Source organism: Micrasema longulum, unplaced genomic scaffold (assembly GCF_059751315.1).
Source record: "Micrasema longulum isolate JH-2025_06_02 unplaced genomic scaffold, ASM5975131v1 h1tg000023l, whole genome shotgun sequence".
NCBI lineage: Eukaryota > Metazoa > Arthropoda > Insecta > Trichoptera > Brachycentridae > Micrasema > Micrasema longulum.
This window is the reverse complement of record NW_028277231.1, coordinates 315,768-343,483: the sequence shown is the minus strand read 5'-3', so window position 1 is coordinate 343,483 and position 27,716 is coordinate 315,768. Positions and strand designations below refer to the sequence as shown.

Below are 27,716 nucleotides of genomic sequence, written 5' to 3'. Positions count from 1 at the left end.
TCCTATATGGGTGCGAATCTTGGCACCTTACCAAAGCTCGAAACACCAAAATTCTGAGTTTTGAGAATAAGTGCTTGAGAAGAATATTAGGTATAAGGTGGTTCGATTTTATAACTAACATTGAAGTCCGAGAACGGACGCAGCAGACTCCTATAACGAGTGTCTCGAGGATGCGGTGGTGGACCTGGCTCGGACACGTGCTGCGCATGCCTCGGGAGAACCTAAACCCTAGTTGCCTCTTCTTTAAACCTGCGGGATCACGCCGTCCTGGAAGGCCGTCAATGACGATCTTTAGACTTTATTCGGCGGAATTAAGGGGCGCTGAACTGACATGGGAAGAAGCGACAGTGCTGGCTGGCGATACGGTCTCCCGGAGGCAACTGGTGATGTCCACATGCTCCACTTAGGAGCGGATGTGGAAAAGAAGAAGAATATTAGGTGTTCACGGGTGTTGCATTGTGATTGCGAATACGATAAACAACCACGGTGAGAAATTGTTATCACGTCGCTTATTAGCACGTCGATAGTTATTTGTGATCTACCTACTGATTTGAAATCGATCGGTTGGTGTGATAACACCCGATCGGTTCAGGGGAAATCTACAGATTCCATCGCCCGTGAAAAATCAGCGGGTCAGTCGGCCAATTACAGCGCCAGCGGTAGTTTGCGCGCCTATATAACTTGTTATGTATTACACATACGGCCATTATTATGGCCGGCCCGTGACAATGCCATCTGCCAATGTCACCTGTACCAGGTATTATGTACACATCACATATATATATATATATTTTATTTTTTTATTAAATCATACAATTTTTTATATTTTTTTACAACAAACTCATTTTGGGACAGAATAATATTTACACAAAGGTATGGTAATAATAATAATATAGCAAGTAATAATATGTACATAAAACTGAAATAAAATAACAACCAAATATATAATACAAAGAAATTTAAACAATCCATAGTAAAAATTAAAATTATTGTTTATACGAGTATATTGTAAGAAAGAAATATCCGAGGATAAAGAAGAACTTAAAACCAAATTAATGGTAAATAAGTAGTATTTTTTTTAATGAATCCAGTCATTATTTGGCGTTCTATAGGACTCCGGTAGCCTGTTGTACTCGCTACAAGCAAGGTACAGCAGAGACCTTAGACCATACCTTGTCGTGCGTGTTCCAGGTACGTGAATATTTTGACTCTGTCTGCGTATTATACTGATGGACGTCACGATTAAAGGTATAGCCAATATTAGTGAGAGAGTCTTTTTTACACCCTGAAGCACCGTTTTTGCAATCTCATAATACGGTATGACCAAAAATGGGAGAATGTCAGTAAGTTTGTAAATGTCTTTGACATGCGTTTCCATTGGTATACCGTATATGTTTCTTATAGCTCTATTTTGTATTACTTGTATTTTTGATATAGGTACACTTTTTTGTGGCAAATCCCTAGATGCACGACAAGTATACCAAATGAGAGTGTATCATTGAAAAGTACACTGCGCGGCGAAGTGAGATCGGAAGAACTCCCCTAAACCTATGCATTATACCAGTTATTAAAGAGATTTTAGATTTAACATAATCAAAATGGTGAATCCATGAGAGCTGTGAATCTATGTACATTCCCAAATATGTTGTCACGCCAGTCTTTACAAGATAATCATTTCCAAGAGCAATATTGAGATAAATATCTCGTTTTTTACCAAATGTTATGTAGTTAGATTTTTTAATGTTGAGACTGAGCTTATTGATACGAAGCCAACTTGCAAGATGGTGAACATCTAGTTGCATGTCGTTTTCAAGGTATTTAAATGATGATTTTCATGGTCTTAAATGATTTACATACCGTGTGCACTGCACATGTGCATACAACGCCCGTCTGCCGGTCGGCGCCGCGCTGGAAAATATTGTTCGCAGGAAATGAGTGACAAATTAAAAAAACTTGTATTTATCATTTTCCAAGGAAACAATGCACTGCACAGACTCGGTAAATAATCCCTTTGCGCGCGGTGATGTAACATCGTGTTACTACATGTAAAAGACGGAATATTCTAAAGTTCAGACATTTGAAAAAAAATATGGAGACGTGCTGTATAATAATTATTTTTCCATAACTTGCCCTGTTTTAGCAAAATAAATAAAAAATCATAAATACGCCGCTCATATTACGCGCGTGCGTCCCCCATCACATCATCAACCGACTGAAGACTGAATCTGTATTACACAACACCCGCCACAGAACAGCGTTTCTGTCTTCCTTGTTGTGAGTTCTATCTTCGTGCTCTCTCTTTTACAGATACAGATGTGTTGCTGAATTAGCGGATATTTATTCTTCGCGTAGCAAGGATAAATAGTTTTTGTATTAACATCCAGCAAATACAAATTTTACTTTCCAAATCCGGTGTGAAAATGTCAATTTGAAGATTGTAAAAAATACGAGTTCATAATTTAAGAAAATAAGAGAGATATATCAAGTCTTGTGTCCTATGTCGACTAGTGTGACATTACAGCCACACAAAAGTTAATATTACTAAAAGAAATTATTGGTAATTTTATTCAATCTAATTAGCGCGCTAAATTGATTAGCATGTGCAATCCTATCGCTATGCTAAATTCATCATCATCATTATCATCGTCAGACCCCATTCCGCACCTTGTGGTGCATAGGGCACTGCATCGGTAGACCAAATGTAACGTATTTAATATTCTGTTATATGAATGTAAAGGTGATTAGTTTTACACTTCAAGTTCCAGTTCAGAAACAATTAATTATCGTAGTTTTTTTACAACCTTTAAAATTAATATTACACGTCTGTTTTAATAAAATATCAAGTGCGAAAGAGTCAATTTATTGCTTTATGTAAAATGCGGAAGTTCAGTGCTACGGGTAATTGGATATAAAAAGTGTTTTCTTACACGCGGTAAAAATTAGAGCATTTAATTGTATGGTGAAGTTTCTCGAAATCGGTCGAAAAAATAATAAAAGCGTACTACTTTGAACTACGTCACAAGTTCTTAAGAATCAACCGATGATAGTGTTATGATACATTTCCGGTTTCCAGGAAGCCGATTCACCTATCAGAAGAACTCGCCGACTAGAACTTGTGACGTCACAGGCAGAGTTATTTTAAAATTACAAAACTTTGAAAAATCGTAGCGCTGATAATACGATACATAAAATGTAAATCAGGCGAGCGTGCAAATCTGGGATTAGGTGTAATTGACAAGATTAACAAAGGGTCACTAAGATTGTCCGGTCCTGTAGAACGAATGGTAAAATAGATATATTATATTCTAATTTTACTCCAATTTTAATCTTGCCCCTAGTATAAATGTTAAACTACTGGGTGTTCATTTAGATTCAGATCTTTCTCTTCATTCTCAGGTCAATAAAACGGTATGTGCTGGTTTCTTCCATCTCCGACAAATCAAATCCGCACGGAGAAATGTTCCCATAGACGCAACTAAAGCTCTTGTAAATGCTCATGTCGTTTCGCGTATAGATTACTGCAATGGAATATACGCAAATCTCCCAAAATATAAAACTGATAACCTTCAATCTGTTTTCAATGCAGCAGCGAGGCTTATTATGGGAGCCAAAAAATATTCTCATATCTCACAACATCTTCGAGGTTTGCACTGGTTAAAAAGCCCAGAAATAATAAAATACAAGCTTTGCTGGACAGTATTCAAATCCCTGCATGAAATGGCTCAAAAATACCTATCGGACCTTTGTATTAGGGAAAATACATGTCAAAGAAAATGTTCTCTTAGGTCAGCATTTGATTCAGGCAGAGGAAAACTTGTCGAAATCCGGCGCTCCCCAAACACTAGATTTGAAGATCGTGCTTTCGCCGACGCCGCCCCCTCTGCCTGGAACCGATTGCCTTCAAACTTACGAATCATCGACATTCTTAGTCAGTTCAGATTCCAACTAAAATCTCACTTCTTTAGTTTATCATACGCTCAATTTTAAATCAGAAAATATAATGTCACTTTAAATCTTTACTGGAGATGCAGGAATACCGATCTCAATTATATGTCTTCCTGCAAAAAGCACCACTCGCTTAGTTTAGAAGATCGCCGTCTGCTATTAGACATGGGGGTCCTACATGACATACTCAGTGGACGCCTTGATAGTCTGGCTCTTATGTCGGAGTTATCGTTAAATGTTCCTGGCTTCCGCACCCGTCACACGTCGAGCTCTCTATTTCGCTCTCCATCCTCTCTTCTCCGCCTACTTGTACAGAGGAATGGCGTGGTGGTAGTTGTAGGAATTACAGAACTTCCTCAGTCTTCGATGATGTTTTTTGTTGCTATGATCATTGTGCCCCCGAATGCATTATAAATATCAAGGTTTGCCGATGCGATTGTCGCATTGTGCCCATGAATCAGCCTCGCATAATGGCGATTCTAATACCAATGTTCAATTGATTTCCGATAATTTGTTTTGGCATGCTTCATTTCATTAATTTGTTTTTCGATTAATTGAAAGTAGGTACATACCCACTTGATAAAATAAATACATGTCATCCGTGACAAAATCAGTTTATTTTGGAGCTCAACAATGAATTTATTGTTAGTCAATTTTTTAAATAAAATTATTATTTCTAATTCCGAGCATAATTTCTTAACATAAGTTGTGTGCGTTTTTTTTTTCAAATGAAGAGAACAAGAACCTTTCTCATTCTTTTTTCCTTCGCATCCCCTCTCCTCTCTTCATAGTACAGTGTAGATTTTTAGTTTATTTTAGTTTAAAACATTGTATGAAATTATAAGATACTGTATTAATACCTAAAATATTTCCATGCATAGAATTAAGAATAGTCCAGAAACCGCATACGCGCATCAAATAGAAGGCGACTAAACTACTATTAAAGGAGTAGTTTTACGTTTTGACCCATTAGTTTCATTGTAGACATCGCTCAATACGCAACTCGGCGGCCATCGTGGTGTAGCGGTCGAGACGCTTGACTCACACACGGAAGGTTCCGGGTTCGATTCCCGGTGAGAACATAAAAAAATAAATGTAATTTTTTTAAGCCTGGATATTCTGTGATGTAATTAACCACTGTAATTGGGCCTCCTGGCCTGTTGGGGGGCAAAAAAAATATATAACTCCCGATTTGAATTCAACTATGCCGAGTTGTGTCGTTTTCAAATGTAGAAATACTCCTGTGATCAAAAAGAAACAGGATGGGATCACATTTCATGTGTAAGTAGCAAATGCATGTGTAAGTAGTAATTAAAAATTGAATTATTTTTCTGTCTATCAGACTGTCAAAGAAAACAAAATTGACATTTTGTTAGTGTTGCCAGGGTATTCAATTTTTTTACGCTACTTTGCTCATCTAATGAGAGAACTAATAAAAATTGGACCTCTCAGATTAAACAATGGCGTGGTGGACATTTGACCGACATTATCTTTAAAACATCAAATATTATTTAACATGACATAAAAATATCCATTTTACGTAAAATAAAATTTGTTTTATTTATTAAGTTCAAAGTTCATTAATTAAATTACTCTTATTAAATGACCCTTTACTTATCTACTCTGTTGTGTCAAGCAATGTTTCCGCGTGTACAATAAAATTTTAGAGAAATTAACAAATTGTTTTTTTTTTAAATCTCTTACATTTATTACAATATTTGAGTTTGTCCAAATGTTCGTAGACAAAAGACTCCCGGTATTTTCCATCCCTGTTGTAATTTGTTAATCTTACATTTGTGTTATGATTATATTTTTCGCGATCTAGCAACATTACGTGGCGACTTCACGCATGCGCGCGGCGATAGGGGGCAAAGTGGGGGGATTTTTGGACACAGTCAGATGTATTCAAATATGATTCTGCGCTCCTTCTGGACTATTCTGAATTCTATTTGTCCATGTATTTCTTATTTTTCAAACTGAACGCTGTTAATAAACAAGTGAACAACAAAAAATCAACAAATTAGTGTATAATGTAATCTTTTAAATTATTTTACAACAAATTAGTCAATAATTAATAGCATCTTCCCTGTAGACGTAAACATTATCAATTGTCTTTTTTTCTGTTCAGATCTTCCGTTTTAGCACTTTTTTAGAATATTTTGATTAGCATAATATCATTATTTACAGATTCATAATATAACAAACAAAGCGTGTTAGTTCATATTAACATATTGTGTCATTTTAATCGAAGGTAAACAACTGACACCTGTATTGATTCGGTCCCAATTCAATACTGAATGATGAACCTCAACTAAATAGCCGATATAGTAAATACATTTGAAGTTACAATATTTGAGTTTGTCCAAATGTTCGTAGACAAAAGACTGGATTTCACCCCCTCGGGAGTCATTAAGATTAACAATCATCTTTATACAAATTAAAATCATTACTTTTTAAACATTTCTTTTCTGAATAATGAAAATGTACTAAGTTTAACAATTTACAACAGGGATGGAGAATACCTTAAATAAGGGAATATGACATACTAGGCATTTACAGGGCTTATGACCTGTCATTGGCTGGTTTAAGTGGCCACTTTACACACAGTGTAACATTCACCATTTGCCTATGTTTGAACATCCATATTTTTTCAATTCTTCCATTTGTTGATTTTAGTGAAGTTAAAGAGCTGAAACCTTAATTGTTGTGTCTTGGTCCAAGAAAAAGTTTAAAAATTGAAAAATTGTTTTCAGGCGTTGCCTAGTATGTGAAATAATTCAGTCAGATGAATCTCTTCACAACTGAATGATTTAAGCTGTGAGCAACTCGATAAACTTGAACGACTTCAGAATACATGCATAAGGTACATTTTTGGTCTTAGGAAATATGACCATATTTCCGATTATCGTAGGCAACTGAAATGGCTCAAAATTAGACAGCGGAGAGACTCCCTCTCACTTCTGTTCAATGTACTTCATAGTCCTATCGCTCCTATATACCTACGTGAAAAATTTCAACGCTTATCAGTTTATGGTTTGCCTCTTCGTTCTAATTCTCAAGGCACTCTCTTAATACCCATCCACAATTCCTCTTTCTTCTCTAACTTATATAGTGTCCATGCGGCTCGACTGTGAAATCATCTCCCATCCACCATCAAAGATGTTACTTCATTATCTCTGTTTAAATCCCGTCTGAAGAAACATCTCCTTTCTCTTCCTTAATCTCTCCTCCTTTCCCTTTTCCCATTGAGTAATAGTTTTGATTTAAGCTAATTTATAAACAAATGTGTTTATTTCTACTTTTATATATCTTTAGCTTTTTAATTTTTTTTTCTATTGAAAATGTTCTGTAACTTGAATTATAAAAATACAATTTTGATCGGGTTGTGGTCCCGTGGCTAGTGTCTCGGACTCACGGACCAAAGGTCCGTGGTTCGAATCCCACTCTACCCCAACTTGATTCCATTTTCTAATAGTGAGTTATTTACAACTCGTTGAAAATGGCCCTCAAAATGAAATATTTGGGTAAATCATAAGAACGCAAATATTTCTTTTTTTTAAAAAAAATAAAATTTATTGGTTGGTTGGAAGAAATTGCCATTTGGCAATAAGCCCGCCGATATACAAATAACATTATGTGCAAATAGTTAAATAAATAAATAAAATAAACTTTTATTATATTTATATTTAAATATCGGTTCTATCTGCAGCAAAATTTTAAAGAAAAACAAAATCAATCTTTAATTATTATTAAGTTAACTAAGACAATATTAAATTAAATAATGTCTTCATTTCAAACTTTTATGTTTCAAAAAAATTATGAATCTACATAGAACCTTGTTTCCCCAACGCGACGATATCATAAATATTAAAAAATATTTGAAATATATCAAGGCTATACTGACAGAATGCTGTAAGTCAACAGTCTTTAAATATTTCAAATATTTTTTGGTATAGGTGCAAGATGTTGGTTTTTAATTTTATGCTATGCCTAGAGTAAAGATTACTCTTTAAAGCTTTTTAAAAAAAATTACGACAATTGTGGGAGAAATAATGCTTTGAAAGAATAAAAAAGCTTTAAATGCGATTATCCCGCAACTTGTTTTAATGACTTTTTAAAAAAAAAAAATTTAAGCCAATCGACAGGCCCTAATAGATTGGCACTAATGAGTAATACTTATTTTAACATATTACAACAGAGATAAAGAACATTTAAGAGAAGGTAATATAGAAGTCCAGGCTTATGACCTGTCAATGGATGGTTTAAGTGGCCACTTTACACACTGTGTAACATTCACCATTCTGCCCATATTTGAATATCTATATTCCTTCAATTCTTTCATCTGTTGATGTTTGTGAAGTTAAAGAGCTGAAACCTTTTTTTATGCGGGTGAGATTCGTCTAATTGAATTATTTCACCTGCATACTAGGCAACGCCTGAAAATGTCATTTTTTCAATTTCTATACTTCTTCATGGACCAGGTGGATTAATCAACAATATTTTGAGTTTGTCCAAATTTTTTAAATATGTTGTTTTTTTAATTTTATTTTGAAGATGAAAATAATTTTTTTAAATCGGCTGTCCGTAATGTTCATGCCATGGATGTCTCTGTTATGGTTTACTATTACTCGGCACTGTTTCAGATGGCGGTCACCGGTGGAAGGACGGGGTGCTGGTGACGCTCATCCTGGGCGCCGTGGTGGGGCTGTGGTGTGCTTACCAGCAGGGCCGCGCTTCCCGCCGCCAGATGCAGCGCATGCTCAAGGACATGGAGTCCCTGCACCAGGCCGAGCTCACTCTGGACCAGCTGCAGAAGGAGCTGCAGCGGGCCCGTCTGGAGCAGGTACACCATTCTCCTGCTACAATTAGTACACCATTATCCTACTACAATTAGTACACCATTATCCTACTACAATTAGTACACCATTCTCCTACCACATTTAGTACACCATTCTCCTACTTCTTCTTTGTGTGCCGTGTCAATCCTTCCCCCCCCCCCTACGGTAGAGATCATTGTGTATACTACTTGAAGACGGACGTGTCAAAAGTCAGAATAATCAATGTGCGTGCATGAGAAGATGTCACTGCTTAAACTCAAAAGGGTCACAAATCAAAAACCCCGAAATTTCTTTGTATTGCATAAACAAGATATAAATCGGTTTTCTATGAGAAAAAGACTCCCATAATTAGATAGATACAGCTTTAGAAAACGCATCTAAATGATATTTAAAATATAAAAAATACAATCTAAAAAAAAAAAGCAAAATCTCACTTCAATAACTTTGATTGGCTGTTCTGAAAAAAGTCAAATTTTGATTTGTGGCCCTTTTGAATTTAAGCAGCGATGTATGAATGTAGAGCAAGCGAGGTCTGTATGCAAAGACAAAGTGATATGGAATTCTATCCTCTCTGCCTCTACCCCTACGGTGAAACGGTGTGATGGTTTGTTTGATTTTTTTAAACTGCAATCTTTTTATTATTCCTGGACTGGCACCCAGTGCAGTATCCTATGCACCGCCGGGTGCGGGAAGAGGGATGATGATGATGTAGATGTATTTCGTTATAAATATATAGTTTAATCACATGACGGCATATGTAATGATTATTGATGGATTACAGAAATTCTTTTAAAATTATTACGAGTTCCTCTGTTATTTTCCCCTGTTTGATCAAATATCTTCAATGAATAATGAAATTCCTAGATAAGTCGCTTAATAATAGGATATCTCACTGTATATTGAAATCCCTAAAAAAATCATTTTGTTTTTTGTTTGCTCAAAATCATAAGAGGAGTAAATGGCAAAATTATTAGATTTTTTCCACTTGCAGATAGAACTAATGGTTTATCTTTATATATGTAAATCTTCTGTACGTGTGATTTCACTGAACTTCTCCTAAACAGCTTAACAGATTTATCAGCGAAATGTAGATCTTTGCGCTATTAAAATTTAATAGAAGCATAAATCTTTTTTTCGTCGACCTACCAGGGTTGCATTCGACGAGAATGCATGTACAAAAAATGGAAGGATGTTGTTTTTTTGTGTTTAAAAAAGTTCGTTTAATGAATGGTTACAAACAACACTCACATTTTATGGATCCTAATCAGATTCTTTCCTTACATTCCTTATAATTTCTTCCCATTTTTTTTTTTACTGAATTTTTGGCAATACTAAAATAATATTTCAGTTAATAAAATTAAAGTCAGTACTTTAAATACGTTTTTTAAAATCGTATTCATGAATAAAGTGCACCCCTGTTGGTGAGAATAGCCGAGTTTGACATTTGCAAAAAGAAATGTATATTTAAAAATGAATTATTTTATGTTTTGGAAATCAACCATACACAAGTACTTAGATACCTACTTAAATTCAACATTTGAATATTAATAATTTTTATTTTTGGAATTCAATCATAGTCAAGTACCTAGGTTACCTACTTATCAATGAAAAGTCTTTTTCCAAGGTAATAGCAGGCAAGCCAACGTTCGGGCAGGACGACGTCTGTCGGGTCAGACGTTGTCCTGCCATATACTGCCCGTCAGCTGGTTTATTAATATATTTAAGACAATAGGTACACACAACGGCAAAAAGGGTTTTTTAAATAAATAGTAGATATGGAATCAGGTTGTGGTCCCGTGGCTAATGTTGCGGACTCACGGATCATAGGTCCGAGGTTCGAGCCCTACTCTACCGCAACCTGATTTCCATTTTCTAATAGTGAGGCATTTACAACTCCTTGAAAATGGCCACCAAAATTGAAATATTTAGGTAAATTATATGAACGTTAATATTATTATTTTTTTAAAAATGCATAATTTATTTTTAATTTTAGGAAAACGTAGCCACTGAGAAGCAGAACTTAGAAAGGCAACTGCAAGAAACGTCTGGCATTTCTCTGACTACCTCGTACTCTGACCTCGAGGTTTCACATCTCAAAAACGAAATCGAGGTAACTATTATTATTTGTATAAAATAGTGCATTTAAATTCAATATAAACATTCAAAATTTGCAGATTGAGTTCTTCTGGGTTATTCTGCCATGTCATTTGTATTCTTTTGTATCGCATTGCCGCGTCCATCATCAGCAAGTGTGTAAAGTAATAGCCCATAAAAATCAATCTGTATCTGAACAGCCATAAAAATTTAAGTTTGTAAGTGAACATTCTTGATGGAAGTTTATTGTAATTTATTGTAAAAATAAAAGACGAGTGATACTTATTAAATTGAATCCTGGTAATATTTATAGTTTTACATTTTTAGTTTTGTCGGCCTCGTGGTGTAATGGTCAGTGCGTTTGCCTACCGTGCAAAAGGTCTCGGGTTTGATTCCCAACATGGTCGAAATAAAATATTTAATGCCAAATATAAAAGACTCAAAATGTAAAACAAATTTAAAAATTAAAAAACTGCACATATAAATAGTGTAGCGAGAGATTTTTTTGAAAAATATATGTATATTAATAAACATAGTACTTTATGTAATTGGTACACATATTATTTATATTCATATGTATTAAATTACTTTATTTTTGTTTTTTATTATATATTATACTATATTATTTATGTTTAAGCAACATTTATTCTTGGCACATATATATACTTTATATTTGTATAATAACAATAATTAATTTCTTACATCTTATTAGCTATGCATTTATAATTAAGTAGTTTAAGTTTTTTTGTTATTGTTGTATTAGTGTAGAACTACTTATACTTTAAAAGATAAAAATCTCCATCTTAGAACAGGCTGAGCCATGTTAGATGGAGACTATCCTAAACAGAGAACACTCCGTTTCAATTCTCTATTCACTAGTTTTATATAGATTCCCTGTTATTAAATATGTATATTTATTTTATGCAATAAATGTATTAAAACTTTCCGTTTTCACACTAGAAAATTTCATAGTCCCTGGACTGGTACTTGAAGCGTAAGACTGATCACCTTACCTTCATGTAACAAAATTGATCGAGATACGCTGCGATTGGTGTACCAATCCAGTGCCCTATGCACAATTAGGTGCGGAAAGGCAATGATGATGATGATGATGATACTTTAAGTGACAGTTAAAAATAATATATTTACAATACGTCAGAAATATTATTATATCAACTCATTAGTTTACCAGAAACTCTTTGTTAATGATTAAGACAAAAATAATTTAATTTAATTTACTCTCATATTTTTTTATTTGAAATTTATTTATTAACCCTTAAGGATTATTACATTCATTTTACAAAAATAATATATATTTTTTTATTTAAACTCTGTTGTTGATAATTATATTTTTACGCCTTTTGAAAAGTTTGTCCGAGTCGTTTGTTTAGTTTTGTCTGGTAGTTTATTGTATAATTTCAGTCCCTGATTTATTAGTCTCGATTGTTCTCGTCTTGTTTTGGAATGTTGTATGTGATATTGTTATGATATTCTTGTATTATGTCCATATTTATTACAATTTTTTTCAAGTTTTAGTTCTTTGTCTACAAAAATACCAGTGGCTAACTTATGAATAAATTTTAACAATTCTAGTTGTAAAAGTTCAAACAAACAAAAAAAAAGTCAATTCACATTTAATTGTTTAGTTCTTTTTAAAGATTTCTTTAGTTGGTGTTAGATAAGGGAGGTCATATCCTAGCTTCAATATTTTATTTTGCTGTCGTTGTAGTCTGTTTATGTCATTTTGGTTTCCTGTTCCCCATAGTTGTTGTATATAGCATATTTTAGATTTGACATTGGCTTATTATTATTTTTTATTTATCTTTAATATAATTTAGAATTCTTTATCCTTACCTCTGTTTTGTATAAATGCATTGAATTTCTTAGTAAAGATACCAGTCTCGAAGATGTTGCAAAAGCGATGAAACTGGTCACTGGATATTCCAAATTTGTGGATTAAAGTATCACTCGTCTTTTATTTCTATAATAAGCCATAAAAATAAAAAATAAAATTTTGCCTTTACTTAGAAAATTTGATTATATTGATAAATATTCATAATTTCTAGAAAGCTTGTCAAAATAGAAAAAACACAGTCTAAAGAAATAATATTATTTATTCCTCAGTATTTCTGTTGTCACCTTCAATGTAATCACCATCAGGTATAATACGCTTATGCCAGCATTTGATGAGTTCTGTCAGCGATTTGATATTTATCGCAGAAGGCCAAATTCGGTGAATACAGTGGCTGGTGCATCAATGTGGTTTGGTTTTATGTCAAAAAGTCGCAAACAAGTCGCGAGGCAAGAGTGGGCGCATTATCATTTTCGTTTTGGAATAATCTTGAAAAATTCACCGATCACAGCACATTTTAGGTACTAGTTTGTCAAAAACCAACTACATGTTTAAAATGGCCGCAAATCGACAGATTAATTATAAACAAGTGTACCAATTTAGGGAAAATAAGTAGGCTCTTACAAACGGATTTAATTTTGAAATTGGAATACTCCGTTAATTTTTTTTTTATCAAAACTCCTACTTATTGTGTTCTTAGAAAAATGGATATGTTGGTATTTTATTACATTCTTTATCTGTTGGATTTGTGTTTCTCGCAAATATCATATATTTTGTTTGGTTTTCTTAGATACTGCGGTCGGAGCTGCAGAGGGCCGAGGGGGAGCTGGAGGACCGCTGCTGGGCGCCGCCAGCCGGCCTGCAGATGTGGCTGCAGTTGACCCACGAGCTGGAGAACAAGGCCTACCTGCGCAAGAAGCACAGCGCCGACCAGCAGCTGCAGCAGGCCAGGGAGGCGGTAATTACACACTCTTCCGTAGCGCTATTACTCAATGTAGAAGTTTAGTGCTACGGGAAATTATATATGAAGAATGTTTTCTTCAAAATTGGAGCATTTAATTGTATGGTGAAGTTTCTCAAAAAATAATTTTAAAATTCATAGCTTCGCAACGTCGTAGGTTTATGTAACCACGTGTTTGCAATAACCAATAAATTATAATGTTGCTGTGGCAACCGGCAATAGATTTCCTGTATTCGGGGTAGCCATGTTTTTCTACATTTATTATTTGTTTGCGGATACAAATAATTTGTTTTTATAATTGTATGAGATCCGACTTTTAAATATCAGAAACACTCACCGATCTGAACATGTCACGTAACTTCTCGGTCAGTTTTGCCGATTGCTCCGTTGACGGTAAGTAAACCGGAAAACTTCCACAACTCTCTTATCATCGATTATTTTTATTATTATTATGGATAGCTTATATAATGCCATTTTCGTAATATAATACCTCAAGGGCGCTTTACAAAGTGAATAAATAAAGGAATAAATTTAATTTCAACTCTTTTAATTTGTAACTTAAGAAAAAACAATGTACTTTGTCATCACATGGTAAGGATTTATTCATATGATTTAGATAACAAGTGGGTTTTTTTCCGAAACATGACTTCACTCTCACAGCCTCGCACCCCTGCCGGGAGAGCATTCCATGCCGTAGGGCCTGCAACTGCAAATGCGTTAAGCGTAAGACGTCTGTCAGCTAGTTCATCCGGAATGCAGAGTTCTCCTAGATATTCCGGAGCCGAGTTGTGCAGTCTTATACATAAGCCAGCAGAGTTTGTATTCCGCCCTCTGTGGAAAACGTAGCCAGTGTAATTCCCGAAGTAGTGGAATGAACTTAGATTCCAAAAATAATTCTCGCTGCAGCATTCAATACAGACTGTAGGCGAGCCATTTTATTCATTGGTAGGCCTGCGTAAGTACCATTACAATAATCAACTCTAGACACTACAAGCGCATTTATTAATTGACAGGCGGCATAAACTGGCAAATATTTGCGTATGCATTTAATCTGTCTCAGCTGGTAAAAGCATGAACTTATCGTTCTACTAATTTGACAAGCATGAACTTATCGTTTTACTAATTTGAGTCGATTCATATGAACTAGTGACGTCGTTCAAAGTAGTTCATTTTTATTAAAATATTTTTTTTTGTACATTTTCAAGAAACTTTGTGATACAATTTAACGCTCTAACATGTAAGAAAACATTTTTTGGATCCAATTTCCCGTAGAGCTGAAGTTCCTCATTGTAGATCGGCGGTAATGCTCGCCGATCGATGATGTACCTCTTTACCTAAATGCTACAGAATTGTCAGTGACATGCTGTGAAAGCTTCAGTTTTTTATGGGTAAAAAGCTTTACTAGAGACTACAATTAAATGACGGGTAATACAACCAGAGATGAGCCCACTGGTAGATATACTATATTCATTTTTTTTATTTTTCAGTGTGAGAAGTTGAGGAAAAAGCGATCCAGTCTTGTCGGTGCATTTGTATCCACTCATGGAAAATCTATAGACGATGTAGACCGATCCATTGTGGAGGCAAGAACTGCACTCAATGAAGTTACCCAAGAATTACAAGTGTGTACAATATTTTATTTTAATACCTTTAAACAGATTCCTTTTCCAACCTTCTTTATCTTAGATTGAAACTTAACCTATCTTTTATTTTATATTTATTTTACAGTTTTATAAATAATCTCATGTTACAACAAATATAACAAATCGTGTATCCTATAAATCCCAAGCTACACCCAAGATACACTATTTACCTAGTTTTTTTGCCATTTTTAATTTAGTTCTTAAGTTGAAATATTTCTTTTAAAATCCAGAATGCCTATTCGAGACATATGTCAGTGCAAATTTCCCGCTCAATTATTATTTAAATTAAGGTAACAAAAGAGTAAAAATGAAATTTCATTCACAATTCCATGTGTGAAATATTTAATAAATATATTTTATGTAAGTGGCTGGTTCGCAAATACATATAACCATGCGGTTATATGTATTTTCAAACTAAACTATTTGCAAGCTACATAATAAATATATATGAAAAGAAGGGGTTTTGTTGAAATTCAACCGAATTATGTAAAAGATGCCTTGAGATAATGAATCAAATTATTTTAATTTAATGCAACGTACTTGCATTATATTTTGTCCTTACATTTTTCGTAGGCCGCCTTACATTTTTTAAGGGACTCACCAAAATAGACAAGAAAGATACTTAGAAAAAGACACTTCAAAAATGTATTAGACACAGACAAAAAAAGATTGGTTGCATTGATAATTCTGAAAAGGTGGAGCGTTCGACTAGAAAAAGTGACACATTACAGTATGCACGCATGCGATCTTTGGGTTGAACATTGTTCTTTTGATTTTAGTAGCGAATATTATTTCTCCCATTCCAAAAATAGTTATTAGTAGTTTTTACCTATTTTTAAATTTATCCACTACTAGGAAAGAGTTCATCGTTGGAAGCAAATGGAACTTCTCTGCGGGTTCAACATTATCAACAACGGTGGATTGCATTACCTAGAAAATGCTTTATATAGAAATAATAATGGACGCCCTAGCCGATGTAAGTATGGCACATTCATTTTAATAGACTTACTAATTGTCCTTACGAACAAAAGATGTAGGCTGTACATATTAAAAAAAAAACCAATCCTCATGTTACCGTATTTTGCGGACGATAAGACGCATCAGACCATAAGACTTAAAGGGCCAATGTCGGATTTATTTTTTGTCGAGAGTTGATCTCGATCAATAAAAATATACATTCAACTATATTCAAAATGTCGGCATCGTAGTGTAATGGTCAGCGCGTTTCCCTACTATGCGAGAGGGCTCGAGGTTCAATTCCCGACATGGTTGATTTGAAATATTTATTTAAAAGGGTGTTTTCACACCAGAATATTTCATAGTCCCTGGACTGGTACGTGAAGCGTAGGACTGATCATCTTACCTTCATGTAACAAAATGATCAAGATGCGCTGCGATTGGTGTACCAATGCAGTGCCCTGCGTACCATTAGGTGCGGAAAGGGAATGATGATGATGATGATTTTACAATTATTCACGTAAATATGAGGCGCTGAGAGCCAGAGGCATTTTAGCAAAACGGCAAAATGGCTTCCAAACATTTATGACTTTGGTTTTTTTTAAATGAAAATGCAATTAAATACAGACAAGTCAAATGTGACGATTTTTTTCTAACATAAATGAACAGTTCATTCAAATTTGGCGGTTATGATTTTTTTGTTTATCTTTAATTTACCCATACAGATTTTTTTTGTTTATTTAGTTTCGAGCTTTAATATTGGCGCTCGAGTTAGTGTGGCTTAAATCTTAGGATTTTTTTTCATCTAACTACTACTCGGATTAAACTGACACCAAATGTCGCTTACGCTCCTACCGCTCTCAGCGCCTCATGCATGGTAACGTTTTTTATTAATGTTTTTTATCAAACAGTTCATTATAATGCCGAAGAATGATTTCATTTGGCCCGAAACAGGGGAAAAGACCCATCTGGATTTTAGATTTTACATGGGTGAAAATAGTGGAACGCACCAAACTTCAAGCTCTGAGAGATAGCGAAGATGACCCTAACTGAGTGGACACCCATAGAGGCCTATAGGCGCCAAACTTTCTACAAGACTAGACATACACGGTCATCTAGACTCGTTAATTGCAACCGCGGAATAAGCTGCTCGAATAATTTTTTAAAGATCTGCGATAAACGCTTGATCACTCCAGGAGCTGTAAACACTCTGATGGAGCGATCGAATCAGACACAGACCGCATAAAGTAAATATGGCGTTGTCATTTCTAGAGAGTAATTAATTGCCTCTCCTCCGCCTTCCACCCTCAATATCTCCTAGAGGTTGCATAAAGCATTCCACGAGTGGCTGAAATAAAAATAACCATTTCAAGCTTCAAAAATGGAGCGGCACCGGGAGTTTTTTTTAATTTCAATTTTATTTATTTATTCATTAAACGATAGACGAGTTGACGGAATTTCTCAAATGCTGCATCCCTGGCATTATTGACCCGACTAATGCAAGGTGTGGGAACAAGAGAGGTGTCTGAGAGACTGGGTAAAGGGGGAGATCACACAAACCAGGCTCGCCTACTTTATAAGGCATCAGATTCTCGACCTCCTGGACATCCGCTGCAGACTGTTTGTCGGCAGTTCACGTCAGAACTTCGGGACACGAACCTGATTTGAGAGTGCACAGGTGCTGGCAACCGACAGATATGCCTGGAGGATCTTTGTGGATATCATATGCTCCAACTAGGGAGTGGACATGGAATGATGATGATGAATATTGTGATTTACGACATTGGTCCTTTTAGATGCAAGCCTCAGGTTTCATGTCGACCTTGTCGGGCATTGTATCTGGGACCTCTAAAACAGTAGACAAATACGCCATTGTGAGGCGGACTAATTTCCTTTGATTTTCTTTTTTGGAGTTTTTACCCGAGAGTAGCTATCAAGTAGTCGAGTAACAAATTCTCATCCAGGGCTCTGGTCATATTTCACACAGAAATATTATTTCAAACACGATAAAATCATCATCTTATTAATTTCTTTCTTGTCTTGGCGCAGCGATGAGGATGAGCAGCTCTCAGGATGACCTGGACGCGGAGGAGTCTTCTTCCCTGTACGGAGTACCGGCTGCGGGAGCATCAGGTAAGGCCGCACAACCTGAAGAACCGGATCATCAGCACGCCGATTGATTTCACATATCCACTATCCGCTCCTCTGCCTGAAAATAATACATTAATATAATACGTATCGCTCGATTTATACATTGGAACAGCTACATTAAACGATGGAATCGTCAAATCGAAATTAAAATCCAAGCAGCGAGAGGTTTAACCTTAACACAAATTAAGAGATACGCCTTCTTCATCGCTCGTAAGGCTATACACGACAGGCCTGAGGAGATTTTCCCATCACAACTTTGAAAAATATCCAAAAAAGTGGGTAATGGGAAAAGAGATGTGATTGGTTACTTTAGTTACAGTACAATTTTTCTAATAACAGTCGCCCGACAGTTCTATTTAGGGATGTGCCAAATTGATGCAAGTGTAGTGATAGTCTTTATGTGTGAATAAATTAAGTACAGAACTTACCATGCTTTTTAGTTGATTCATACGCGCAAATAGCGCACTAGCATATAATACTTTATGTTCAAATATGTCCCGGAATTTATAAAAAATCACAAAAACAACTTAAGCTCAATTATTCATAAATGTTTCATTTATCCCCTTAAAACTAATCACCATTAGAAGCAATACACATATGACAATGTCTTTTCCAATCTTCATAGCACTTCTCGTAGGCCGATTTCTTGATGGCTTTCAGCTCTCTCTTCAAATTTTATTTTATCACCTCAATGGAATCAAAATGCTTTTCGCAAAGTGGTAACTTGAGTTTAAGGAACAGGAAAAGTCACACCGAGCCAAATCAAGTGAATACGGTGCATAGGGAGCTGCTTTGTTAAATAATTGCGTATTTTGAGAGATGGCGCATTACCTTGACGCCAAAACTATGAGTTATCTCTTCATAAATCTGGCCCTTTTGACGAATATTCTCCCTCAAACGCTTTGATACACCTAAATAGTATTCCTTATTGACCGTATGACCTGTTGGAAGGAACTTCGAGTGCACAACACTTTGATAATAGAAGAAAACAGTCAGCATCCTTAATTTTTAAGAGATTTTTGCTTGAATTTTTGGGTTTTGCCTCAGTTGGCCAGCGCCACTCTAAAGATTGTTGACTTGTTTCCACGTCATATCCATACGCTCACGTTTCATCGCGTAATGATGTGCTGAATGGCGGTAATCTTTATGAATTTTTCTTACTTAAATACTATGGTAAGTATCAGATTTGCGTTGATATTTTTTAAGGAAATTAAAAACGAAATTTGCAAAACACACCAAAGATCGACTTGTTCACAGAGCTACCACAAACTACATGACAAATTGCACTTAAAATTGACACTTCTGTGATGTTCCTATCAACTTTAAGAAGAAAGAAAAAAATACCAATACCTCAAGCGCGTTCTTTTAAATTACAAATTCTGGGTTATATTTGAACATAGCAGTATAAGATTTACATTGATTAAATCTAGGTTGCAAAAAAAAGAATGACACTTTTTATATAAAACTTAAGATGTCGATGAAATGATTTTAGTTGCACAAAACAACTTTTCATGTGAAACAATTGAACAGCTTGTATAAGTAACACTTATGTTTGCAGAAATAATATTTTTATATCGATTTTGAAACAAAATAAAGCAGCCAAAGTTACATTAAAATTATTTATAAAGATCGAAAATATCAATGAAGTCTTAAAACGAAAATGTTCACATCACTATCAACCATGAAATACTGAAATAATTTAAAAATTTGAGTTTCATTTACTTGGCAGTCTCTTCAAAGTCAGGGGGACCGTTCTCAGAAAAATCATACTATATTACGTTAATAGTAAAAACTAATTAAACATCATTTTAAACTACTTTTTTGCTTTAATTCATTTTGTGTTTAAGATATTACGAGGAATTAAATCTTAAAGCAATATAATATTGGATGTTAATAATTTTCGTCATTGTGAACTATGCATATACCTCAGGCGCCATGGTTAAATATAACACAATAATCTCACTAAAATATGCATTGTACACTATACAACTATAGTCAGTATCAAATCGAATGAGACTTGATCTGTATCTTTAAAACAATAAAAAAAATTCATGATGTCCCATAAATTCCTCTTAGCATTCCCACTCCCAGAAATAATGGAATACTGTTCCTCGGTCATCACAGGACCAATTATTATGGCATTCGGTCGCCTTTGCCTAGAATGATCAGGCCGCTCGATACTTCGAGAAGTTGATTATTTTAGCGTGAAGTAGACATATTTATTTCATCAAATATCTAAAAAATCTGTCATGTTAATTTCTGGTGTATTATTCGTTATCATTATATGTCTCACATCCATGTCTGCTATTTGTTTTAGTTCAAGTTTTTGTATTTTATTGTATTTCGTGTCAGCGCTTGAATTGGACTGGACTGTGACTCCATTAGTAAATAAATAAACTCTCAAATGTTTGTTTTCGATCTGCAACAGAATATGGTTTAATTTGATGAAAATAATTTACTGGTAGCGCAAAACCGAAAAGATTATGCAAATTAAATGATGTGTTAATTAAATGTAATCTGAATACAGTTATAACGATCTCTGAAAATATATACATTCTTACATTTTGCATATTATGTATAGACCTGTTCTACGCTCAAGGCGCATGGAAGCAATGCGGTAATGTGTTTCGACGCTGCTCGGTTGAGTTTCTATAAAAATTGGCGCCACGATATTCTAGAATATAATGTATATTCCTGAATATCAACTGGTTAATTTTTATCTAAACTCAACCGGATAGTGTCACAACACACTACTGCATTCGTTGTGTGCGTCTTGAACGTTGACTCCGAATATACATGTTTTTATGTGTACATCCTACATAATTTTAAAAAATTGTGTATGTTTTTTTAATATTAAATTTTTAACAAAAATTTTACGTTGGTTTGGGGGCCTGATTAGATATTATTATTGGTAAATATTATTTTTTATATGAAATGTTTTGGCTGCCCTTTTAAATATCATTTTATATCAATTTAGGGTTTGCAATAACATATTATATTCCACTGTACATACATATTATTATACAAATATAAGAGATCATTACTTTTGCATAGGTTTTACATTGTAACTATTTTAAGTTTGCATGCTTTTTTACTGTATCATCGCATCATAGTTTGAATTGTTAATTATTTATTTTCAAATTAAAAAGAATCCCGCATTTGATATTTTCATCGTAAATTTTAATTGAAATCATCATTCATAAATAAAACCATCGAGTAAGTGTAAAACGGCTAGTTAGAATTTTATTTATATTATTTTTTAAAAATAAAATAACATTAGTTATATTTCACAGCCTGTGTAAATCTGAGAAATGATCATACCAGTGGGCATTTTATACAATTATTAGGTCATAAAAATGCACCTGTTTTGTCATAGTCCTTTCAAACCCAGCAGGAAGGGAATATAGAATTCTAGGCATTTGCTAGGCTTATAATCTTTCATTAGCTGGTCTAAGTGTTACAACGCATATCATTCACCAATCTGCCTATGTTTAAACATCAAAATTGCTTCAATTTTCCTGTTGATTTTTGCGAAGGAAAAGAGTTTAAAATAGAGTTCAAGCCCATTATTTTCCAATAACATTTAATTTATTTATTTACGGACTCATTCGATACATTTTTTTATTTTTTATATGCAGGTACGATTAAAATAAAATACAAATAAATCTACAACAAGAGAAAAAAAATAACTTCCTCGAGACAAGATCTGGTCTATTTCAGCGATTGTTTGAATCTAGATAGGATATAAATATCCCGACTCAAGTTTACAATACGACACAATCGGGCGTAGTATTTTTCTACACATCTCGCGTATGTTTTCATCCGGATTTGTAGAATTCCTTCAGTTTTTCATTACAGAAGGCCTCTTTTAAAAAACTAAAGCCATTAGGTCTTAATTTTTTTACTAAACAAATAGCATATTGATGATGCAAATATTTGTCGTCAATTGTTGAAAACAACACATCACTAGCTACAAAAAAATATGTATTCACTGCACCGTGTATCAACACAAACTGACTAAAGTATGGTGTCAAAATATTTAGTTTCTTTTTCGTTTCCCCTAATAAAAATTCACAAGTTTGTATTGAAGCTACTCCTATTTTCACAAATATTTACGTGTAAAAGGAAAGATTTTAAAATGTTTTGCTAAAAAAATTGTATTTGATCAATATTAATAATCATGTATTTTCAAACAATATATCGAGTGATTAGAACTTAATTTAGCGTACTTATGTAATGACAATATAATATACACGAATAAGGGACCAAATAAATAATTAAGGTACTTAATTTTGCTTGGTTTTAAGCGCCACGTTATGTATAAATCACGGCTTGGTGAAAATCCAGTAAAAAAATGATATTTTTCTACAAAAGTATTTTGTATTCTTTCTTCTAGGTTTTATTTGTCATTTAGCTATTTTATTTAAAAATGTGCATTAATTTTCTATTAATTATTCCCATGATGTATTTTATTGCATTTTAAAAAAATAGTTATGTGATGATATAATTAATTAGGTAATTAAATATGTTTCCATTTATTTATTCGACAAAATTCACAGTCTTGATAATAATTTAAGTCATTATTAATTTATTCCCTAACTAGTTTATATCCGACGCTATTTGAGTAAAATAGTCAATTCGGGTCCAATATTGATTTAGCAATGTAGTCAATTCGATTTTATACATTTTTGTGCTTCATTGATTCATATCTTAGAATAAATTTGAAGAAAATATAAGCATTTGAAAATTGTTATATTTTTTTATGTAAAATGGTCATTGGTTCCGGCATTTATATAAATACTACAAATTCATTAGTTTAATAAATTATCTGCAATTTTTTATTTATTTATTTCTCAAGCTGCTCAGGTACCATAGGTTCTGTTGGCACAAAAACCAGACATTCGCTTATGAGGGACAGGAGAATAACATGTCGGATCCCGTCAGGTCCGGTCCTGAATTTTACTACATATTATAACTTTTACTAATGTACATAATATAGCTAATTTACATAATATAACTTTTACTAATGTTAACTTAAACATTCAATTGATCAAATCATTATACATATTTATTTTCTGATCTTGTACAGCTCATAGTTCTATCACTATAAATATTTCTAATTGTGATAGCTAGCTACTATGTAAATAGTCACCTATAATACTTAATGTGCCAACAGTAGTTACATATATTTTAGTGAACTTTAGTTGTAACATGTCACCTTTTAAATGGATATGTAGTGTTTTGAAAGTGAAATTGAAATATCGTGTTAGTAACATGCAATCAAATATATAAACATTAGCTATAATGGAAACTTTCTTTAGATTATATTATTTTCCGATATTTGAAAAATTCATTCAATTTTGTACTACGCAATGAATGACAATAATAGGGTTTTTCTAAATATGTTTTTATCACTAAGCTATACACATATATTTTAAGTATCATCCATGCAACTGTAATATGTCGTAAACCACCACATATACAAAATAAATATTTTTATTTTTTCTGTGTATTCCATCATCTTGCACAAGGTAGAGTCTTATGGAGAAAAATAGTTTAATTGTTATTTTTCATAAAATATTATATTTTATACTATTATTAATTCATTAACTGAGATTATGGGCATTTTTATTTAAAGAACCGAATTCAAAAATATTATTGAAGTAATGTTGTTTTTACGCTCTCCTGTAAAATTTGGAATTCGAAACTAGTGACATATTATGGTTGCGTAGACAGTATTTGTTGATACAGTAATGAATTTAGTAGTAGAGTGATTTAAATAATCAGATGATTATTTGAATGAATTCATTTGGTGTGAAGACAATTGGTCTATTTGCATTTGGTATGAAGTTGCAGCAGCTCCTCAACTCGCTGATTGGTTTATTTGCATTCTAATTGATTAACTCAGTCAAGTTATACCAATTCTACTTATTTTCATCCAGTGTGAACTTGAAACAATTAATCTAAATGAATGCATTCATCCCGAAAATATCTCTTTAATGAATCATTCAGTATGAAGTTGGCAGTTATGTTTGGTGTAGCTACTAATTTGAAAGCATTTGATTATTTTTATGTGGTTCATCCCTAGTTATATGTAATCATATCGTCATGATTGTAGAACAAAGACACATGCGATTTTCTTCAACTTTACATGAAAGCGGTTTCAATATTTTTTTTTACACTTTATGTCACAATTCGATAAACACAATAGTATATCTTTTGATGGGTTAGTTATCCATATGTTTTTTTAACAACCTGGAATATAAAGCTTTTATAAAACCTTTTCATGATCTAATATAAAAGAAAGTAAATGTCACATTTTTTGAACATCGTCATTTTTCTACTATCACGACGATATCACTACTCAAGAACTCGGGTTATTTGATCATGTTAGAAAAACCGTCCTACTTATATTAATAGAGAAATTGTTGATGATATTATACAGGTTTACCGAGAGATATACAATTATTTATTGATTATGTATTTTTATATAGTTTATTTATCAATTTTTATATGTTTGTTATAAGTATCTATGTACATTGTAAGAATTACATAGTTATCATACAAGAGAATGTGTCTTTTGGCAAAACCACCTGTGAGTATTGCCTGTCCAAAATCAGATCTTCTTATCGATACATTTACACTTCAAAATTTGTTGCTGTATTAGAATCAATAATTTCATAGGTTTTGCATAGCAAAGGGCAGTTGGTTTTTTAAAGTATGAGTTTAATGCAAATAAAGAACAAGATATACACAGGAACCTCTTTTTACACAGTTTCAAAATAACATGGTACAAAAATGAAAAAAAAAACATTAATTTAACAATGCGGAATATTATTTGGAATATTTTGGAATATCCTACATCGTTCTTTTACTTACTGGCACAGAGAGGTATGCGCAAGGGAAGGGTGATTGAGAATAATCTTTGTTATGATTTGTCAAAAGTATTTTGTTGTCTTGTATTTTTTTATAAAATTAAGGTACAATAAATAATAAACAGTTTTTTCTTGAAATCCTGAAATGATTTTTATACAAGGAAACCTATCCATCGCCTTTTTAAAACGGTATTGCATGAAACGTATTCCCCGTGTAAAAAGAGGTTATATTAATCAGCGCCCTTGAGCTGGATTTTCACAAAAACTGCGCTAAATAAATTATCCTAAATAAAAAAAATATCTGATATTTTTGTAGTTACTATATACAAGCTCTTTAATAAGGCTATTAAGATTTTTTGTTTGTGTTTGTAATTCTTTTATTTTGTACTTGAAATAATTTTAATAAACAAATATAGAGTATTAGAAGCAAACTTAGAAATCTCCATTGAAGGAGTAGTTACCGAGATATTTGTGCAAAACTTGCTAGAGAATGCCAAGTTTGCGGTGTCAAGTATAATTGAAATCTGTTTTTGCAAGGTTTAGAGATGGTTTTGAATTATGCTATTATTTAGGTAGGTAGGTTTTTATGTATAGTTTATTTTGGCATCAATAACTAATTTTCCGTTTTTAGTTGGGGATTTCTAAGATTTGCTTCTAATACCCTCATATATAAAAATATGTATACCAAATTTCAGCCTTCAATGAAACATTTTTACAGTATGATGCTCTATCTATCAAACATCATGTTAATTTTGTAGTTTTAGCAAAATTGATCGCATCCTCTTGTAAGATGACTTGTATTTTATAAATTGCATGAATTTTATATATTTTTTATTTATTATATTTCTATTTAAGTATGTAGATATAAAATGTTGTGTTACTTGGTTGGGTATTTTACGAAATCTTTGTTTTATTACAAGATTATTAAAAATCTGTTGACTGCTATGAAATGGTTTTGTTGTAAAGCTTTCTGGGGACTGGACTCATTTTCTGTTCACTTCTGTCGACTTGGAACTTCTCAAAATACGTCTCAGAATCACTAGTTATCCACACTGCCGTAACTAACAACTCTCTCGCATACTTTACTCTATATTATCTATCTGTAAAGTAGATCCTAGCTTCTCCAATTCATGTAGACAAATTTTGAATAACTTTACAGTTACGTAAATTAATCTCCTATCCGATGTTGTTTTAAAATATGTATACTTCGAACTCCACAAATTTATTGTAATAATTATAACCGAATACCTATTTTTTAAACTATATCTGAGGTACATATTACTTATTACACTTATATTTTCTGGATTGTTATACTGCGAGTTGTTTGTTTCTATCGTTGATGTTTCATAAAACATCGCATCATCTGTCAACATCGACAAATAAACCTGTTGTCTCTTTTTTTACTTAAAATAACAAATAAGCGGGAGCAAGACAAGCTGTTTTACAGTGATGCTTGCGACGACAATTTAATTAATATTTTGAATTTCATATACATACACAAATACATATTTGTTCACTTCGACTCGTTGAAACATTTATAGTCTGTGTAAAAATAATAGAAATCAATTGAGGGTCTTAATGAGAGTTTTTCTCTAATGGTAACACTTTGAAAACAACAGAATTGAATAGAACATTGTGACCTTGTTAACCGATTACAAAACAAGCCACTTTTTGGTGTTGCCAACATAAAAATCTATTTTAGTGTCGATTTTTACTCTTTTCTACTCTCTTTTGATATACAAACATACTACAGGTAAGCGTCGTTTTACGCCGGGGTTCCATTCCGAGAGACGCCAGCGCAAAATCAACACAAATTATACATTTACTCATATTTGTGGAAACTACCTGCATCTTCCTAGTTTTGATAAGCTACATCGAAAACACATAACATACTTCTTGAGTATGTTTGATAGATTTTAACAGCTAGTCGTCTTTACTCTGTCCCTTCTCACTTTGTCTTCGGCTTTGGCTTGCCTCTCGCAGTAATGATACATAGACTGACGGTCACTGCACCATATGAAATGGCCCGCGGCCCTCATGTTCCTGGGAAGTTTTATTGCAATCCTGGATGTGTTTTTATTTGTACCCCACTCTCTCTCCCATCATCCCCCTCCCTTGTGATTATAAGTTATGCCTTCGCTTCAGTTATGAGCGTCACATTGTCGGCTGTGATACACAATTTAGGACATTATTGTGTATGTATTTCATTCAAAATATTTTTTAAAAATCTGCTTTCAGAGAATAAAATGTTCCTATGCAAATTTGTCCACAATTCAATGGATTTAATTAAAAATTAACCATACGCATAAAATAGGGAAATATCACATACTACAAATATCGTTAAAAACATGTTAAATGGATTTATAAAAATTAATTATATTTTCAAAATCAATTTGGATA

At 33.4% G+C, this 27,716-nt stretch overlaps 1 protein-coding gene across 2 annotated transcripts in view; it reads left to right on the top strand.

Annotated features, from left to right (window-relative positions):
• Positions 1 to 27,716, top strand: part of Stim (stromal interaction molecule) — a 96,790-nt gene that overhangs the window by 57,825 nt on the left and 11,249 nt on the right. The window contains exons 6-11 of one of the 2 annotated variants that reach the window (XM_088243534.1): positions 8,589 to 8,788; positions 10,777 to 10,893; positions 13,520 to 13,687; positions 15,178 to 15,312; positions 16,189 to 16,309; positions 18,340 to 18,423. In XM_088243534.1, coding sequence (XP_088099660.1) covers positions 8,589 to 8,788; positions 10,777 to 10,893; positions 13,520 to 13,687; positions 15,178 to 15,312; positions 16,189 to 16,309; positions 18,340 to 18,423 — 825 coding nt within the window. The remainder of the gene's footprint in view (positions 1 to 8,588; positions 8,789 to 10,776; positions 10,894 to 13,519; positions 13,688 to 15,177; positions 15,313 to 16,188; positions 16,310 to 18,339; positions 18,424 to 27,716) is intronic. The other variant, XM_088243543.1, reaches the window with a different exon arrangement.